We start from the raw sequence: 21,127 nt of genomic DNA, 5'->3' as shown, positions 1-21,127 counted from the left end.
AGTTGTTAAACCGCATGGTAAAGTACCATCACTCTGTTTCTGCCGTGAAGCAGTAATGCGTTTTGATTTGAAGGGTGGGGCAGCCGTTGTACTTACTGTAAAAACTAAGACCTTAGAACTCATATCTCAAGGTAGGTGGTGGCATTTATGTTATAATGTATATGGGCCGCAAGTCTATCCATCTAAGCAATAATAAAAAAGTGCCGAAGAAATCCTCCTAAATATATGAAATTTCTATGTGAAGTGAAGAGAATGAATCCGAATATCATTATCTCATGTCAATATCAATCAAAATATCAATGAAGCGGTTCTAAAATTTTTTATTATTTATTTACAAGTATAAAGTACACATTAAGAAGCTATTAAAATAGGACGATCCGACCTCTGTGTCAATGTTCAATCATAATCAGTGCCAATGAGTTTCAGACAGCAACCAATTATTTAGATAAATTTAGAGTTATTATGATTTATGTCACGAGCTTAAAGAATGTTTTGAGTTAGCCATCATTTACGTAAAGAGAGTTTATTGTAGAAAAGCAGGCGAAGGTATAGAGAAAGAATATTCTTTTCCATTGAAAACAACCATTAGGAGTATTGACCTGAAAGGAGATTGTTGCATTCTAGTGTCTTCTGGCGTACTAAACTACCTACGTCACTATTACTGATGTTGCTTCTTCAGTTTCTGCTCTATCTATTATAATCAGTAGCCTCAAGCGGCTTTTCTAGGTTCACCGGGTGTGTAGGCGAAATTGAGAGACTTCTAGAATCTGCCCTAGCAAGAGCAGTGCTTCGTTGAATCTACACCCAGATCGAAATCTGAGAAGATTCGGTGAGAAATTCAGTCGGATGTGTCTGTGGGTTTTGGCAATATTAAGGCACAGCTGCGCTAATATCCCAATATTATCGTCCGGTTGATTCAATGCAAATTTTAATCGTCGTGAACAATGAATAATATGTATAGAACAATGCGTACCGACTTTAAAACTAAAAATCAGAGCCGCAAAAATTATATTTCACGTAATTAGTGATAGCAGGACTTCTTGTGAGCCCGCATTGCTAGGTATTATCACCGTGCTTATTTCTGTCGTGAAGCAGTAATGCGTTTCGGTCTGAAGGTGGGTTAGCCGTTATACTATAAAACTGAGACTTCAAATTCATATGTCAAGGTTGGTGGCAGCATTTACATTGTTGACGTCTACGCCTTGTCTTTTACCTAGATCTTCCTATTCGTACACTCTTGACAGTCTTGACAGAGTGGTCGTGGTCATGCATCAGTCGGATCCTGCGATACCGATGCTCTCGCGATGCGACGCCATGTGGCACGATGTTTCGCAGAGTGAGAGCAAACATTAAACATTAAACCTGGATACTATTAATAATAATAAAAATAATAAATAAAAGCCAATAATTTCGTAAATGACATTTATTATTATTTTTACAATGTCTTAATATGCTACCAGTTATTAGTAATCGTTTTACAATATTATAAGGTTAATTTAATGCTGAATAATGTTACATTCAAATTTCTAGTCGAATAAGAGCTACATGTTTTTAAACGAATTAACACTATCTACTGCTGATTTTTCCTTAATTAAAACCATACGGTTACCTTAATTTTTGTCACTTGAATTAATGGTTTACTATTGCGTGCTTAATGATTCAATCTAGGTAGGTACATAATTCCGAGAGAAGCTATGTTTATGTAAACAATTTTTATATTAATGTATTTATTATATAAAAGTGGAGGTAAAAACGGTCCTAAAAATTCCGATACATAGACAGTTATATCCGAAACGACAACAATGATGTTGAATGAACTATATTGGTACATTACAAAAGAAAATTTCATACAATTCAACATTATTCATTTATCTGTATTTTCTTGGGTGTAACTGTAGCATTGGTGTTACAGTTTTCATTTTGATTAAAATTCTTTGGTCCAAAGCTGTTTCAAACTATTAAATATTGCAATTGGAATTTATCGTATTATCGGCAAAAGCGATATGAGCCGTTGCTCTTGCACATCAGCAAATCTTTGAGGCACCACTACGTCTGTGCTTCTTGATAGGGACAATATTACATAGAAGTAGAGTATCTGTTAAACTAATTCTCTTTGGATTTCGCGAGTCTACAACACAACTAAAACTTTTACGGTTTAATTTCGAATTTTTTATTAATATTCTAATGTAAGTTACGCTGTGTCGAATTAAGCAGCTGTCACGGTCTTAGACATCTAAGTTGTGATTCGTCGACGTAATAACTTCTTAGTCTACCAAGGATTAGGTAGGGATAAAAAAATTCGACATATTGACATTTAAGTTTCTTTGCAGACAGAAAGAACTACCAGAATCTTCAGGTCTGGTAATTTGTTTGAGTTGGGTTCTGTCTCATCCGTTTTAGTTACAATATTGTACAACAATAGAACACGTTAAATCTTTTTTGAGTCGATGAATGACATCATTGAGTTTTTCTATTGGCCGAGAGATATCGCTACGTTATCATTGAAATTGCTGGAATAATGCGAATAAAACTTAAATTGATATATATTATACAGTCATAGTGTTTGATTAGATAATAGTAAGTAACATTTTATAATCATAAAATAATTTACAAATACATACAACTTTCACTGCTACTAGATAATATGATAATATTTTCAAATGTAGGTAATATTGTAATTCTTCGCACTTAATCAGTCTCATTTTTATTCTAGCTCAGTATTACGCTAAGTCGCTACAATTTTAATGGCCAAGTTGTTAAAGGTTTTTGATATTTGCATTCAATCCTGTTAAATCCGTGTAAGCACTGGCATACGTCGCACTAAAGATAACATCGAACAAATTTGGACAGTACAAAGGGGGCTTGATTTCGCGATGAAACTTATTTAATTTAATTACACGGCTGTTTCGAGATGACTATTTAGCCATTTCAAATAAATTCTCTAAAAACATAATAATAAGTACGTAATTTGAATGTGGAGGCAGACGCGTATACGTTTATATTCATTATGACCATGATGATAAGCTGTTAGATATATGTTAGTTTTTTTTAACAAATAACTCGCATGTGGTCCCGTACATATATTTTAGCGCTTACGTCACAATTAAGAAATTAAGTGTTCATTCAGTCAAATCAGAGTTGAAATTTAAGAAGAAAATTAATGAACAATATTTTGGATCAAATTATGAATGCCAATTAATATTAGCTTAAAACTAATATAACTAGTCAGGTCATAAGTATTGTCACACAGTAAAAACTTTTCTTTTAGAATGCTGGCCACAAAAAAGTTTATTGAATTCGAATTTCGAATTGTTCATGAAAATAAAAATGTATACTTTTAGAATTTTACTCATTTTTAAATATGGAGTGGACGCTTAAAGAAGACCGTGTTGCAGTTATTGCGTTGCATCGTTGCGGTTACGCGCCAATTCAAATTTTTAACATACTGAAAATTTTGAATATAACCAAAAGATTCGTTTATCGTACCATGAAACGATACAATGAAGACTCTAGTGTAGATGACAGGTCAAGAAGTGGTCGCCCTCGGTCTGTTAGGACTCCAGCAGTGATAAAAGCTGTGAAGGCGCGAATTCAAAGAAATCCCAAACGTAAGCATAAACTGTTGGCCCTTCAGATGGGGTTAAGCAGAACCACGGTGAAAAGGGTGTTAAATGAAGACTTAGGGCTTCGGGCATATCGAAGAAAAACAGGACATCGTTTGAATGCTCGTCTAACGGACCTGAGACTGAAGAGATGCCGCGCTTTGTTGAAGCGGTACGCGGGAAAAAAATATCGGGAAATTCTTTTTTCGGATGAAAAAATTTTTACCGTAGAAGAGAGCTACAACAAACAAAATGATAAGGTGTACGCACACAGTAGTGAAGAAGTGAGCAACCGTATTCTGCGTGTCCAACGAGGTAATTTTCCATCCTCGCTCATGGTATGGTTGGGAGTTTCTTATTGGGGCTTAACAGAGGTACATTTTTGTGAGAAAGGTGTAAAAACGAATGCAGTTGTGTATCAAAATACAATCCTGACGAACCTTGTGGAACCTGTTTCTCATACCATGTTCAATAACAGGCACTGGGTATTCCAACAAGATTCAGCGCCAGCTCATAGAGCGAAGAGCACACAAGACTGGCTGGCGGGGCGTGAAATCGACTTCATCCGGCACGAAGACTGGCCCTTCTCCAGTCCAGATTTGAATCCGTTAAATTACAAGATATGGCAACACTTGGAGGAAAAGGCGTGCTCAAAGCCTCATCCCAATTTGGAGTCACTCAAGACATCCTTGATTAAGGCAGCCGCCGATATTGACATGGACCTCGTTCGTGCTGCGATAGACGACTGGCCGCGCTGATTGAAGACCTGTATTCAAAACCACGGAGGTCATTTTGAATAAACTTTAGTGTCATAAGAATCTATGTTTTGTTAAGTTCATTTTGGTATATGAACGGTTAAATAATGAATAAACTTGTTTCAATTATTTTACATTAAACATGTGACAGAATTTATGACCTGACTAGGTATATGGTGTATATGTATATATTCACAAAAGTACTCTTATTATTATGGAATGCATGGATTGCTGGTGGACGGGAGAGAGCTTTCCTGATTCACCAGGTCGGTTAGGAGAGCTCAGGCTCAGCCAGAAGGAATAGAGATATTAACAACCGCCTGGGTGCCTCCGAAGGATGCCAGATAAAAGGGAGCTCTGCCAGTGCATCTACCATCGTATCGAATCTACTAGATGAGGAGATCCTGCGAAAAACTCCGCGGGTTGCTGTGATCTCAAACTCTGCATTGAGTTCGACTGGTACGGTGATTGAGTGTTGGTGAAGTCTAAGTACTTTTCAACAAAATTAAGTCTTAGTCAAAATTCATAAGTCTTTTCATTAAGATCCCACCAAACATTAGAAGTAAAAAATCTCAAGGAATGTTTGTGCAGCAAGGGTAGATAAAATTAATGAGTATTAAGTAGTTATAGTGCAACGTGAATTGAGGTTTTTGCTCTAGGCCATTATTAATTAAAGTTATTATTAATTAATTAATTTAATTCTGATATTATCAGCGTATAAATACTCAATAAATTGTGTTGTTCGACAAGTGAGGTTAATGTCATTAATAAATAAGTAATTTAAATAAAAAAAGATACATATAAGCGTGTTGAGTGCCATTTTACAATTATCATTATTGGGTCATTTGCTTGTCGGATTAATATTTGCACTATCCTGTTTAATCGTGCTATGGTAATTATGATTGTAATTACTGCACGGAATGCGAAAAGTTTGCATTTAACACTATGAAACTGGAATTCGTATTTATACCATTGTTTTCTTTCAATATTCATAATCAGTCAAAGTATTAGCGCACTTTTATAATGAAGACTTAGAAATATATTCTTGAGAAAAAATAAACGCTTACCCGAGCTATTTAAAAATGTAGTTAAAAAATGATTCAGTCTTTAATAAGAGAGTCAATAAATCAATTTCAATTTCAAGCGATGCTAGTAATTAGAATTACGCTAAAAATTACACAAAAATAATTAATGTTAGAAATGGTACTTTAATTTTTTACCCGGACTTATTTTCATTATTATTTTTAAAAAAAATCTAGTATTTATTTACACATAGTGGATGGTCACACTACTTTAATTACCAAAAATGTTCTGTACTGCCGGTGTCAGAGATTTCGACGAAAAATAAAAATATTCCACAAAGAACCGAACTATGGTATCACTAGGATTGATTCTGTCGATCTGATTTGTGTTTTTACATTTAAAATACGCTCGTAATCACTACGTAACTAATCCAGAAGCGGTGAAATAAATTCAAATACATTTATTGTTTATAATGTTACGTAGGCTTCCTGAAATCCTAAAATGTAATAACTCTGTCATCGTAAACTAATTATAATTTAATATAAACTGCACAAGACAGAATTAGAGAAAATACGTCATGCTCATTAATTTCCTATTTCATTTCTTATTCATTTATTTTTGGTAATTAAATATTAGTAGTGCATTAATATATAATATTAATAATTAGTGCAAGACAGATAGATATGTGTCGTTGTGAACTGGATGCGGCGCGAGTGGTGGGGCTGGTGGGAGAGTGGGAAGGATCGGGGTTGGGTATACTCGGCACGGCGACTCTCCCGTGGGACCCAGCATGCCCAATAAGAGATATGAAACGAGCGATCCAGACAGCAGACCTCCGTTGTATGAAAGAGTCATCACGTTACCTGCACAATTACAATAATTTCCGTTAAAATAAATAAAATATAACAGTTTTGGGAATATTCTTATGACGTTATTTTATTTTGATATTTTTATTTTATCCTCAAAAAAGAATGCCACAGGACTCTACTAAAGAAATAAGGAAAGTACTGAAAGTGTTTTTTTTTAATAATACAATTTATTATGCATTTGCGCAGTATTCCCTGTTACTTTACAGCAATTAGTTGAAAACTTGTCTTTTAATTGTTTACGCTCTATATTAAATATGTTACAACGTTCTGCATAAAATTCATATTCGATATATTTTTGTTAACTATTTTATGTATAGTTCAGGTATTTATTTATGAACAGAGCCAATAAATATTTAACAGAAGTTTCAAAATTGTTCTAAAATAAATTTTATTTATTTTAGGTTGTGCTATATTCATTAACATGTTAAATTCTGTAATTAGAGCACCAAATATGATGTTTATAATGTATGAAAACAATGAGGAAAAAAAAGTTTTCTAAAGTGTGAAGACAAGTGTCCCTGGACTGATTAATTTACCCGCTATTTCTCTGTATTCCCTTCCAACGCGTGTAGGCGCCGTCATCATTGGAACTGACCCGAAGAGACCATTGGTAAAACCCAGAATGATCGAAAACATTATGGAATATATCTGAAATAGGTTATTTGATAAAATATCAATTTTGTAAGCAAAACATTGATTTAATTAACGTTACAATTAACTATTTAACAACACTTTAATAAAAATAAATAGGATCTTTTTCATAATTTAAACTGCAAAAGTGTGGTATAAAATCTCGAGTTTTTATTATCTTTATATCCGGTCGTTCGTGGCCACAAAAACTGTTAATATTCGAAACGTTGCAAATAATATTGTGTAATCAAAATAAAAGACGCACTAAGCCGTAAAATAAATTTTACCTATGTGCACGGCTAGTGAATATCGAAGAAAACGCTATTTTTTATAATTTTCATGTTTTTACCTATCTCTTACTTTGCTTAATTTAGTCGCGATATCAATAAAGCACGGTGACTAATGGCTGCTAGTATACCTGCCGAGCCAGTACTACTTACGCGAAATCATTTATGAAGAACATTTAGTCATCATTGTTATTTTTGCTTGTAATTTACGGCGATGCAATTATGAGTTCCAGTTCGGACAGTCATTGTTTTAATGTAATTAATATTAAAAATTTTTGAACGATTAATATTATAGTTTCCGTGTGCTTCATTGATTAGTTCATATAGATTTTAGAGCAATTAAAAACATCTGGGATGCAAAATATCTTTCTACTTTCTAGAAAAATAGCTAATTTGTAATTAATGTAGTCGCCAAGTGTACTCTTTTGTATTTTATGTTTCGCATGTTTTATTTATTTAGTGTACAATACTCATACTTTGTCTCTTTCTTTCTCACTCTTTCTTACTCTCTCTCTCTCTCTCTCTAAATGTAAATTATTATTTTACATACATCTCCAACTATATGAGGCGAATGTCTGGGTGCAGCACATAGTAAGACCAGTGGTACTAATAATAGTCTTAAGCCACTCGCCATCAACAACTGACTACGGCTCCATTCATACGGCCATGCTGCTGCAATCTGCAATACAATAAAAAAAAAATCAATTGTTAATTCCATGTTCTTATCATTATTATTTTTTTTTTATTGCTCAGATGGTTGGATGAGCTCACAGCCAATCTGGTGTGAAGTGATTACTGAAGCCCATAGACATCTACAACGTAAATGCGCCACCCACCTTGACATATAAGTTCTAAGGTCTCAAGTATAGTTACAACGGCTGCCCCATCCTTCCCGAAACGCATTACTGCTTCACGGCAGAAAGAGGCAGAGTGGTGGTAACTACCCGTGCGCACTCACAAGACGTCCTACTACCAGTAAAACCACCTATCAGGTTAGTAGGTGGAATGAAATGGGAATTGGAAAGGCCAATGGGAATTCCAATATGAGCGCTGCAACGATCCAAAATATTTATTAGCACATATCACATTATTATTTAAGTTTTACTTTGTGAAACGCTAAACAATTCACTTCTTATTTTTCAGAGCGCCTGTCTCGATTTAAATTTTTGTATTAAAACAAATAAAGATAATAAATTCACAAATTAATTACTTGCAAAGAAACCCATACTATTTAGAAGGAAGACGATTCCCGAATTCGGAAAAGCAATAAACCACTACACTAACATAAATTTATTTATGATGAGCTATCGGGGCTTTATAAACTATTGCTATTGATTATTAATTTTTACTATTAACCATCGACAGGCGCGACTCCGCACTACTATACACAATATGAGTACGGTATGAATATAGTACTAAATAAATATTTCTAAACTATATACAATAGTTTTGATCAGTACAATATAATATAAAAAAAATTATTAGGCATTGTATGTCGACAACATGAAAGGCATTATTATAATAAGAACATACAGAAAAAACAAATAAAATGTGACAGTTTTATCTCTTTGGTATTTGAAAATCTAAATTTTAGTGTAAATGTAACGGGCTTATAAAGCTAAACTAAGTATGAATATACCTAGTCAGGTCATAAATTCTGTCACATGTTTAATGTAAAATAATTGAAACAAGTTTATTCATTATGTAACCATTCATATACCAAAATGAACTTAACAAAACATAGATTCTTATGACACTAAAGTTTATTCAAAATGACCTCCGTGATTTTGAATACAGGCCTTCAATCTGCGCGGCCAGTCGTCTATCGCAGCACGAACGAGGTCCATGTCAATATCGGCGGCTGCCTTAATCAAGGATGTCTTGAGTGACTCCAAATTGGGATGAGGCTTTGAGCACGCCTTTTCCTCCAAGTGTTGCCATATCTTGTAATCTAACGGATTCAAATCTGGACTGGAGGAGGGCCAATCTTCGTGCCGGATGAAGTCGATTTCACGCGCCGCCAGCCAGTCTTGTGTGCTCTTCGCTCTATGAACTGGCGCCGAATCTTGTTGGAATACCCAGTGCATGTTATTGAACATGGTATGAGAAACAGGTTCCACAAGGTTCGTCAGGACTGTATTTTGATACACAACTGCATTCGTTTTTACACCTTTCTCACAAAAATGTACCTCTGTTAAGCCCCAATAAGAAACTCCCAACCATACCATGAGCAAGGATGGAAAATGACCTCGTTGGACACGCGGAATACGGTTGCTCGCTTCTTTACTACTGTGTGCGTACACCTTATCATTTTGTTTGTTGTAGCTCTCTTCTACGGTAAAAATTTTTTCATCCGAAAAAAGAATTTCCCGATATTTTTTTCCCGCGTACCGCTTCAACAAAGCGCGGCATCTCTTCAGTCTCAGGTCCACTAGACGAGCATTCAAACGATGTCCTGTTTTTCTTCGATATGCCCGAAGCCCTAAGTCTTCATTTAACACCCTTTTCACCGTGGTTCTGCTTAACCCATCTGAAGGGCCAACAGTTTCTGCTTACGTTTGGGATTTCTTTGAATTCGCGCCTTCACAGCTTTATCACTGCTGGAGTCCTAACAGACCGAGGGCGACCACTTCTTGACCTGTCATCTACACTAGAGTCATTGTATCGTTTGATGGTACGATAAACGAATCCTTTGGTTATATTCAAAATTTTCAGTATGTTAAAAATTGGAATTGGCGCGTAACCGCAACGATGCAACGCAATAACTGCAACTCGGTCTTCTTTAAGCGTCCACTCCATATTTGAAAATGAGTAAAATTCTAAAAGTATACATTTTTATTTTCATGAACAATTCGAAATTCGAATTCAATAAACTTTTTTGTGGCCAGCATTCTAAAAGAAAAGTTTTTACTGTGTGACAATACTTATGACCTGACTAGTTATATGTACATATATGTCGCGTGTTCCGATGTAATGTAACGCGTAGGTATTCACTTGACGTTTTAATATTTCAAAATACAAAAACTCAAATCATTGTTTCGATAAGTTTTACTAATTAACTGTCTTTTTTTGTTAAATATTTACTCAGTTTGTATTTCGTCAGTCAGTCATATTTTTAATATATTATATAATTATTTATTAATAATATATTAATATTATTAATTTAATCTATATTTTGTGAACTCTCAATATTGCTTTGGAAAGTCGTCCCGCATTACCTCGAAATCGAGGGTGCCACCCGTCCGTCATGTAATTAATGCAAAACACATTGATAGAATAATAATATTTTTGATTGTGATTTTTTCAAGAAAATATGTCCTTGTTTTCGAGAAGGGTTTCTTTACGCCTTGTATCTTACACAAATTCATTGTTTAGTTTAGCCTTTCCCAAAGTGGGGGATAACGCCCCCTTATGGGTGCTGCGTGCTGCGGGCCTAAAGAGGGACGGTAAGAGACCTAGAAAAAAAATTAGGGCGCCTCCTAAGCCTCTACACAAATAGAGGCTTGGAAGGCGATTTGTAATTTCATCTAGGAGGATTCTTAGACACCGACTGGGCTGGGCTGGTGGTTTTTAAGTAGGTGAAAAAATGGGGGCACTAAAAAATAATTTATTCTCAAAGTGGGCAGTAGACAAAATAAGTTTGGGAGCCCTTGGTTTAGTTGTTGTACGATTAAGAATAATACTAACTTTTCCAATCAAGTCGAATAAGTTAAAAGCTGTCATTAGTACGACAGGCATCCAGGATCCGAGGCGGCATGATGGTACTTCTGAAGCGATTCCCGGGTACAAGCTCATCGTAGTGAAGTGAACTAGTCCTATGCAGACCATATACGGATATATTGCACGAGCTACGGCCCAACGACTTAGCATACCACCTGCAATTATAAAATTTCCCAATCAAAACTTATGTTAAACTTATAATTTAATTTAAAATTATTATTATATAAAATTAGCTGTTTGACATCTTTATGCATACCTACATACTGCTCAGAATTGTCTATATTATAGTAAAAAATTCGAGAATTTTACGACTTTTGTAGCATATACCTAGAAACTATAAATGAAAGCTAAAAATTGATTTCGAATCCTTCCATTTAAATTTATTACCTCACATGTATCTGTGCATTGGATAACATTCTATATGTATGTAAGATTTGTTAATCGTGTAGTGCCTCAGATTAATTCCTTTCTACCGTTACACCATCATGTGTTTTATAAAATCGCAAACCTACCAAATTTCATATATTTCATCGACAGTTTCCGAGTAAACTGGCTGATAGGTACGGAAATGCGAATTACAACGGCTATTTTCCCTTTTGGCTCTGTCAGGGTTGATGCAATATTAATTTTTTTCACCAAAACAGCTATTTTTATTCCGTTGGCAATTAATTTGAGACTGTGGATTATTTGTCCACTTGAGGGAGGTACAGAGGTACAGTGATTTATACCATTGAAACTAAATGCTCTAAAATTCGATTGGCCTAGAACGTGTGGTTATTGAAGTAGATATTTATTTATTTATATTGTTTATTATAACCATATCGTATATAGTTAAAAATAGCCAATTACTGGGGGGAGGGGGGGGGGGGTCAGAGTTACAATTCCTTCTTTGCGCAGAAGAAGCGTCCTGTCGTAGTCATTTTCATTCAGGTACAATTGCTGTCTGATTTTCATTTAACTAATCCGCAATATATAATTATATGTATAGTGGTATATACTTGATTGCATAATGAACTTACGTTTGAAAGTTTTCCACGTGGTGGGTCCTCCTGGAGACTCTGTCACAACATCCTCTACCTTATACGACGGTCTTGGAGTTCTCAAGGTAGAAGGAGATCCAGACGAAGGTTCTCCTTCGGCAATAGGCGCTGGATTGGTGGCAGTCGGTGAATATACGGGATTGGCAAAACTAAATTTGCTAGATTCGCCTTCAGCTAAAAACGAGAAATATTTCAAAATTTTACCAAAAATTTCAACTTGATTCATTAATTATTGTATATTAATTTACTGCTTATTTTTCTTGATCTTAAAACTATGAAATATAAATTAATTACATATCTATATACTCATATAACACATAGTATAAAATTATTATAAACAAAAACTTCTTGTTATAACAAGCTTATTGGTTTACCTTGTCCATTAATTCCAGCACTAGAAACTGCTGGGCTTTGCAATTTCAGGACTCCAAAATTGGCCTCCGCAGTTTCATTCTCCATCTAGAAACATTTATGATAATATCATATAATTCTTTCCAAAATTCGGAGTAGATAAACAAACAAAATTATTGTTTTTTTCACATTGCCTAGATTTTTTTTTTTTATGATTGAAGGATTACTGGTGGCCCGGAGGCCTTTCCAATTTCACCAGGACAGGTGGGCGAGCAAAGGCTCAGCCAGGAGGGGTGGAATTTGCTAACAGCTGCCCGAGCGCCTCCGAAGGAGACCTAACAACTCAAGAGTAGCTGCTTCGCGAATGAATCTACTACCGGATCGGAATCGCGACCCGCTGAGAAGATCCGGCGAGAAACTCAGCGAGCTGATTCATGGGTTAGGTTGCACGGCGAACTCTTTGTCGAGTTCGACGAGTACGGTTACCGAGGTCCTTAAGCCTGCTCCTAGTGTTAGAGCTGAAGGCGTCTAATGCAAAGGTTATTGGATCTGATGGATCCGTAAGGACGTGTCTAGGGCGTCGACGGTGACGGGCTCCTGCGTGATCAGGATTCGGGGAGTAGTCAGCGGCGGCAACGATAAGGCGATTATCATGACGCATAGCCTTATCGAAGTACCGTTCCGACGCTGACTTCATGTATTTCTGGATAGATTCGAGGCCCAGGTCGTCGTGTAGGTCGACGTTCCTCACCAACCACGGAGCTCCGACGGCTAACCTGCAAAAGCGGGATTGTAGAGATTGAAGGGTGTCTATGTGTGTGCGGGCCGCGTGAGCGAACACCACACTCGCGTAAGTCATGACGGGCCTTATGCAAGTTTAGTAAAGTGTCACCTTGTTCCGAAGGGACATTTTACTCCGCTTACAGATCATGGGGTAGAGTCTACCGAGAATAAACGCGGCACGGTCACGGACTGATTTTATATGCGGGCGGAATGTCATCGATGCATCCAGGGTAACGCCCAGGTACTTGACCTTCCTGGCCCAGGGTATGGATTGACTAAAGAGAGTAATCGGGGGTGTGAGATTCCTCCTCCTAATACGGGAGGAAATCCGTGTGGAGCTTCCCCTCTGAAATAGCACCGCAGTACTTTTCGCTGGGTTGATGTCTATGCGCCATTTTCGGAACCACTGTCCTAGGGCTAGGGCTGCGCTCTGAAGCTTCTTCGCGATTAGGGACTTGTTTCTACTGGAATAGTAAACAGTCGTGTCGTCGGCGAATAAAGCTAAATGGGTCGGCGGCGACCGGGGAATATCGTTAACGAATAAGCTAAATAGGAGGGGTGAAAGGACAGAGCCTTGCGGGACTCCAGCTGTGAGAGGTCGTGGGAAGGAGCGGGTTCCCTCGACTCGATATCGAAAAGAGCGGTTCGACAAGAAGTCCCGTATGATGAGCACGAGACTATCCGGCACACCCATGTTGAATAATTTGAAAATCAAACCGTTGTGCCAGACTTTGTCGAACGCTTTTGCGACGTCGAAGAAGAGAGCTCCCGTGTATAACGGTTTTGGTCGATTAAGCCCCACAAGAATGTGCTCCGTGAGACGGTGCACCTGTTGAACGCATGAGTGATTTGTACGGAATCCGAATTGTTCATCGATGAGAATGCCCTTGGATGAGACGAAGTCTCTGAGGCGTTTGTAGAGCAGACGCTCATACAGTTTGCCTAGAGACATGAGCAGGCTAATCGGGCGGTAGCTCGTCGGATGATTTTTTGGTTTACCGGGTTTATGTATGCCGATAACGTCCGCTTCTTTCCACACCGCGGGAAAGATACAGTTCGCCATAGCGGCATTGAAAATAGATGCCAACAACACGATGTGTTGGACGGGTAGAAGTTTAATAACGCGGTTGGATATACCGTCGGAACCGGGAGCCTTGCGAGGACGTAGGTCTTTGATCAAGTCTTTAACTTCCATCGGGGTGACGGGTGGTAACGCATCCGAGGGTGGCAAGGAGACTCTGCGTTCTACCTCACTGTCTACTAATTCTACATGAACCTCAGAGTTTCTGGCCTTCAAGGCCAGAAACTCTGAGGCGAGCTGTGGGTGGCGAAGTCGGAGGAATTCCGCGAATACAGCGTCCATGATCGCTGAGTGCCCAGGTGGGGCGGCCCCGGGTCTTGAAAACACTCGCCTTGCGGCGAGGCCCGAACTTCTCGGACCTGAGCGGTTCTATTGAACACAGGTGGCGATGCGGCACGATTACTACAGGACAAAGAAAAAACACAACAAAACGGAAATAACAAAAAGAAACAGAACAATTAAACACTTCCAGGAAAACAGTTTGTCGGCAGATGTACCACGAACACAGAAACAACAAAAGGAAACAAAACAAATAAAAACTTCCAGGAAGAGCACTTAGTCGGCAGATGTACCACGAACACAGGCCGCGCGAACAATGGCCGGGCTAACAAAAGCCGGGCGAACAAAGACCGGGCGATCGAGTGGTCGATGAGCACGTCCGCACGTGACGGGTGCCTCTATCGGAACATTGCCTAGATATAAGCGTTATTTTCGTTAAATACTATATGCTATATCTACATATATTATTATTGTGACGTCGATAAGAGTAACGCCATCTATTATCAAATAGCGGAAACACATATCGAAATGACTGGTTCTACTGCGAATGCTATCCATACACAGCCCACTGAGTTTCTCGCCGGATCTTCTTAGTGGGTCGCGTTTCCGATTCGGTGATAGATTCTGCGAAGCACTGCTCTTGCTAGGGTCAGTGTTCGCATCGCTCCAGTTTGAGCCCCGTGAGCTTACCTACTAGTTAAGGTTACGCTGAAATAGCCTCTCAAAGCTATCAACTTAGGTAGGAAAAAAAATATCCTCTCGATAATTGTAGACTTGTCGTGTCCACTGTAAAAGCGTTGCAGAGACGACATTAATCCAATTATTAATCGGTTCTACTCCAAATGAAACAGCGAACGGATCATCTGAAGCGAAGCGGATACAGCGCGTAACATTATGTTGAATGTGTTATTAAGCATTTATTATTATTAATTGGCAGTAATTGTAACCATTTAAATTTTTACTCACCAAAGTCGTATCGTCGTGAGGGGTCAAATGCAATTGGATACGCCGTCTACGTTGAGATTCTTTCGTAAGTTTCATGTAGTACTGGACGAAGAGTTGTCGCATCATAACGTGGTGGAGCAATGAGTGTCCCATGAGAACTAGGATTAAGAATACGAAGAACACAAACGTACTGCGTTGCGGCGACGGAAACCAATATTTTGTTACAATTCGATCGATGCACACCCAGAAGCCAGCAGCGCCTAAAATATATTGACAACGTTAAAAATAGAACAATGTGCTTAGTGCGAGATTTTTAACGTTGTTGATAGCGTAAAAGTTAACTCAAATTTGTACGCAGTTGGAACAGCGCCCCTAGTGGCAAACGTAGCGGCCGAGTGCGGCACAGTTGCGGGGTATATATATATACTTATATACATATACGCCGCAACTGATGTAGAGATGTAGAGTGTCCAACACTCATATAAATATTAGCCTATTCCTTAAGTACATGTATTTTCTACATGGATACCAAGTTTCAAATCAATCTGACGATTGGTTTAGTAGTTATAACGGAACATCGGTAAAAACCACTGTAGATTTATATATTAGTATAGAATAGATTATAGGGCCGATATTATTTGAATTATTGACTATCTATTACGTAGGTACGGATGTGAATTATTTTTTATTAATTTTTATGTGTAAAGTAGCAAAATTATCATTATACTGATTAATTTTAAAATATAATATTAAATAAAAATATTAAATAAATAAATAAATATATTATTAAATTATTATTATTTAAAATTTTATTATTTTTTAACCGATAACACCGCGGTTAATTTATTCACTAAAGTCATTGTTGTCCACCTGATGTTTATCTGGAAGAGATCGCTCTTAGCGATAAGAACGCCCATTGTACTTTTTTATTTAATGTTTTGCGTTTTGTATTTAATGTTTTTGTTTTGGTTATTCTTACTCTACTCTACTCTATATATATATTGTAATATATACTCACTTTCTCCGGCCATTACGGCTTGCGTGTATTTTGGCGGCAGACAGCCTGTGAATCCATAATATGAAGCCTGCTGGATGGTACAACCGAATGCAATAAACCCTATAGCTATCAGGTTAATATTGTAAGAGACGTGTGGAGAGAACTTGTCCCAACCGATGTTGCATAGCGTAACAAACAGCATTGTGCATAGCGTGAACAGGATGGCTGGAATGAAAAATGTTTTGTAATTTAGTAATCTCTTCGGTTTTCGCGGGACTTAGACATAATTATAACTACTTTTAATGCTTAATCTATCTCGTGTTTATAATTTTGATTTTATAATTTCGGACGTGTCGATTTACTTAACAGATTCTCTGGTCGCGGACGAAAATTTTCTTATTTCACGTAATTACGTCGTGGAAATTAACAAATTTTATCATTAACTAGCGACCCGCCCTCGCTTCGCTTCGGAAACATTAAATTATTGATATTTGAGTTCCGCGATGTTACCCGCGGTTATTTTCGTACCGCGAGTGACGCCGCGGGGCAAAGATAGTTATACATATAAACCTTCCTCTTCAATCACTCTATCTATTAAAAAAAACCGCATCAAAATCCGTTGCGTAGTTTTCAAGATTTAAGCATACATAGGGACAGACAGATATAGGGACAGAGAAAGCGACTTTGTTTTATACTATGTAGTGATATTCAATTAGTTGCAGTATTTGTAGTTTTACAATTAACTTAGAATAGTTCTTACGTTTGTTAAATATAAAGATAAAACTTGATAAAACGTTTTCGTATTGCCAATAGCAAAGCCATCACCCATTCTTATTTATGGCTCAGAGACAGCAAAAAGTATGAGAACCGTCTACTTGAGTTCGAGAGTAAGATCTTAAGACGGATATTCGGTGCTGTGCAGGAAAACGAGATATGAAAGACGCGCTATAATCACGAATTGTATGATATTTATAATATAATATCATAAAAACTATAAAAAATGGATGCCTACGATGGGCAAATCAAATCAAATCAAATCAAAAAAGTTTTATTCAACATAAATGAAAGTACATACTTGTTGAACGTCAAAAGAACTACCGCCAATTCACAAGAATTAGCCTCCGTCCTGAGAAGAATTGGCAAGAAACTCAGAGGGCAAGTCTTTTTTTTTTTATATTAGATTTTTTTTTTAATATTAGATTTTTTTAAATATTCATTTTTACAATAAGTAATTATAACATAACAATTATTACAATATTGAAATGCCCGGAGCGAGCAACTCATTCCCACTTTGTGCAATCTTCTAGCAGGCAGGACATGTAATTCGAATGGAAGATACCAGAATGCCAAGACAACTACTTTAAGGCAAACCAGAGGGCCAAAGAAGTCGCGGCAGGTCCAAATTCCGATGATTAGTTGGCGTAGACTACGACCTCAAAGCTATCGGTGTCAGGAACTGGAAGGAGAAAGCCCTGAACAGAGTAGTCTGGAGAGATATACTGGACCATGCTAAGGCCCACTCTGGGCTGTAAGGCCTAACATGATGATATAGCATCAGTCTATAGCAGTCCACTATTATAGGCTGATGATGTATGTAGCATACATCCAACATGGGCTTCTCCAATTGTACGCGAGTGAGAACGATCCCCGGCTTGTCTCACCCAGCTCTAGCCAGCCACTCGCATAGGTCGACATTCTACCTTTAATTAAATGAAGGAAGAATTAAACGTAGGTCTTTAAATGAAATGAATGAGGTCACGAATCACCTGTGGTCAAATGAATACCACCATGTGACGAGATAGAGCGAGGTAGAGCTATCCTACCACCACACAAAAAACAGGAATGTTTCATACCATCTAGCAAAAATAGCACAACAATAGGAACAGGAAGGAGCAGGAAGAATTTGCGAAGGAGGAGATTATTAAGAGTAGTATCATACTACATTTAAGGCTATATATCAGTTTACCTTTCTCTGACCAGGCTCTTCACGATTATTATTATGATATCTATAAGTAGGATCTTATAAATAGGATCTAATCCATTGTCTTTTTTTGTATGTTGTAATACGTATTATGCCAAAATAACAATAGTTTAACAACTAAAAAGAAATTATGTTATTTTTGTAATTGTTATCTTGATCAGGACTTCAGGCTGCGATGATGAAATTATTTTAGTTATCGGTCCTTGATATGTGCGCAAATTTTTAAGTTAGCCTTTCTCTAGTTACTCAAATACTAGTTCACTATAAAACTTTATTTAGTATAAAAATATACTAATATTTCTAGGAGAACTACGACTAAGTACAAATTAATCTCTTTTTTGAGTATAATCTACTCCACTAGCTCGTCTGCCCAATTACACTTGTAATAAAATATCTCTATATCTATAAATCAATTGCTGTTCGCTAAAACTCGAGAACGGTTGGACCGATTTGGCTAATTTTGGTCTTGAATTATTTGTGGAAGTCCAGAGAAGGTTCAAAAGATAGATAAATATGAAAATGCTCGGAATTAAATAAAAATAACAATTTTGTTTTTCCTTTGATGTGTCCCCCGTCGGACGGATTCATTTTGTGTGTTTTAAGTTTATTTTTTACAAAAGCTTAGGTATTTTATTTATCGATTGAGGCACTACGAAGTCCGCCGGGTCAGCTAGTTAAAAATAAAATCTAAAAACTCACCAAACGTGATGCGTGTGGTATAATGTGAAATGTATACCAACAGGTTATTAACGACAACTGCAACACAGGCCGATGATATGTACACTGTAGTTATATCATATATTATGGCCGTGTTCGGGTACTGATCCTGGTAATAATCAACTGCTATGATGAAGCTGAAATATCAAGGTTTAAAATTAAACGCTACAACTACACTGTTTTGTATAAATTAATTAATATGTTAAATATTATAACATGAATATTAAATTGAAATTTTGGAACACTCTGTATTTTTTGCGTATGATGTATGGTTTAAGTAGATGATTACTATTATATTACATTGATCGTGCAAGATGATTACTAATGACTAGATTTCATTTTAATAAGGAATACATTGGGGATATGAAAAACGGGTCCGTAAATTGTATGTTTTTTTTTTTTAATATTTATTATAAAGTTCTGTGCATGTGTATGCTTAATTAAAACTCCTTGTGGGCGATAATCTCGCGTAAATTTTTAATTGTCAATATATTATTTCGAACGTTTTGAATAGTTTACAATTTTCGTGATCAAAGACGACCGTGACTACTAAAACGTATAAAAAAATGAGATATTAAAACGTAAAATTACTTTTAATCACAACTACAACTCGAGAAAACCAAAGAAAATAGCACATTAATGTATTTGTTATGTAACTTTTTATTGTTATGAAATGTGTCTATTTAAATTGAATTGTGTTCTTAGGGCACATATTTAATACATGATGACGTATAACTATTTTTACGAACTTCGAAGGTCAATCGACAACATACGGTAAAGATTAAATTTTAATGAACGATCAGCTGATTTTAACGATGTCCCTATTACACAAGCTAATGAAAATGTATGTTTTTAACAATGATTTTATAGTAAAAAGAGGTAGATACGTTATATTAGTACTAATGTGAAGTCAAGCATTGTCCGCGGGCGGCGCATGTAGGTACCTACGTAAATTTATAAGCACACTAAACCATACGTTATTATGCGGTCGAATTAAATCGACTGTCGAGTTGATGATATTTCCTCTTTTTACTTTTTTTTAGGATTGTAGGATTACTGGTGGCCCGTGGCCTTTCCAGTTTCACCAGGACAGGTGGGCGAGCAAAGGCTCAGCCAGGAGGGGTGGGATTTGCTAACAGCTGTCCTAACGCCTCCGAAGGAGACCTAACAACTCAAGAGCAGCTGCTTCGCGAATGAATCTACTACCGGATCGGAATCGCGACCCGCTGAGAACAGCCGAGAAACTGAGCGAGCCGATTCATGGGTTAGGTTGCACGTCGAACTCTTTGTCGAGTTCGACAGTACGGTTACCGGGATCCCTAAGCCTGCTCCTAGCGTTAGAGCCGAAGGCGTCTAATGCAAAGGATATTGGATCTGATGGATCCGTAAGGACGTGTTCTTTTTACTATAACATCATTGTTTTATAACAATAAAGGGAGATTAATTTACCCGTTGAATGGCAGCAAACATGCAGCCCCGGCCAGGAACAGTGTTATGTAGACAATGAAGAGTCTGTCCGGCGGCGGAGCACCCGACTCCACCAGGGTGGAGAACGGCTCGCCCCGCGCTGCCCGGATGGCATCGATGCGGGCATACCCTCGTCCTAAGGTCTCATTCATTTTCTCACCCTTTGTCACTTCCCATTTTTAAATTTGAGCAACAGTTCCATTGTCATTTTTAAGAAAAAAGCTTTGCTTATATAACATCATTTGTTGTATACTTTAATTTTTTTAATGTATTTAGCCAAATATTGTTCAGCTAAACATTATATTGTCTAATTAAGCGTATTAATAGTTCGAATTTTATCACTTTGTTGTTGCAGTTATAGTTCTACAAAATACACCTGATTTATAAAACCATTCCGACACTAGTGAAAAGGATATTTTAAGTTCTATTAATTCAAAATGTATGGTGATATGAATAACAAAAATAGTTTTCGCCGGTGCTACTTGACAGGTACTGAGGACCAACACAACGCATGCGCGTTATACATCGATTTTCAAAGATAGGTCAGGACCATTCTGAGAAAGCAAATTAAATGTCAAATTTATTTTAAATAAATAATCA

The 21,127-nt window shown here is 37.0% G+C and overlaps 1 protein-coding gene across 1 annotated transcript; it reads right to left on the bottom strand.

Annotated features, from left to right (window-relative positions):
• Window positions 1-1,408: 1,408 nt before the first annotated feature.
• LOC101746957 (equilibrative nucleoside transporter 4) lies at window positions 1,409-21,045 on the bottom strand. The gene is made up of 10 exons (XM_012695063.4): window positions 20,510-21,045; window positions 19,043-19,197; window positions 16,384-16,587; window positions 15,387-15,625; window positions 12,301-12,385; window positions 11,906-12,100; window positions 10,854-11,041; window positions 7,717-7,845; window positions 6,786-6,897; window positions 1,409-6,243 (listed from the first exon to the last, which is right to left on the bottom strand). The coding sequence occupies exons 1-10, from the start codon at window positions 20,677-20,679 to the stop codon at window positions 6,044-6,046; spliced, it is 1,677 nt and encodes a 558-aa protein (XP_012550517.2). The 5' UTR covers window positions 20,680-21,045; the 3' UTR covers window positions 1,409-6,043.
• Between the last annotated feature and the right edge of the window lie 82 nt (window positions 21,046-21,127).

This window comes from Bombyx mori, chromosome 11, assembly GCF_030269925.1.
Source record: "Bombyx mori chromosome 11, ASM3026992v2".
Classification (NCBI taxonomy): Eukaryota; Metazoa; Arthropoda; class Insecta; order Lepidoptera; family Bombycidae; genus Bombyx; species Bombyx mori.
The sequence above is the reverse complement of the archived record's forward strand: the minus strand, read 5'-3'. Positions and strand labels throughout refer to the sequence as shown.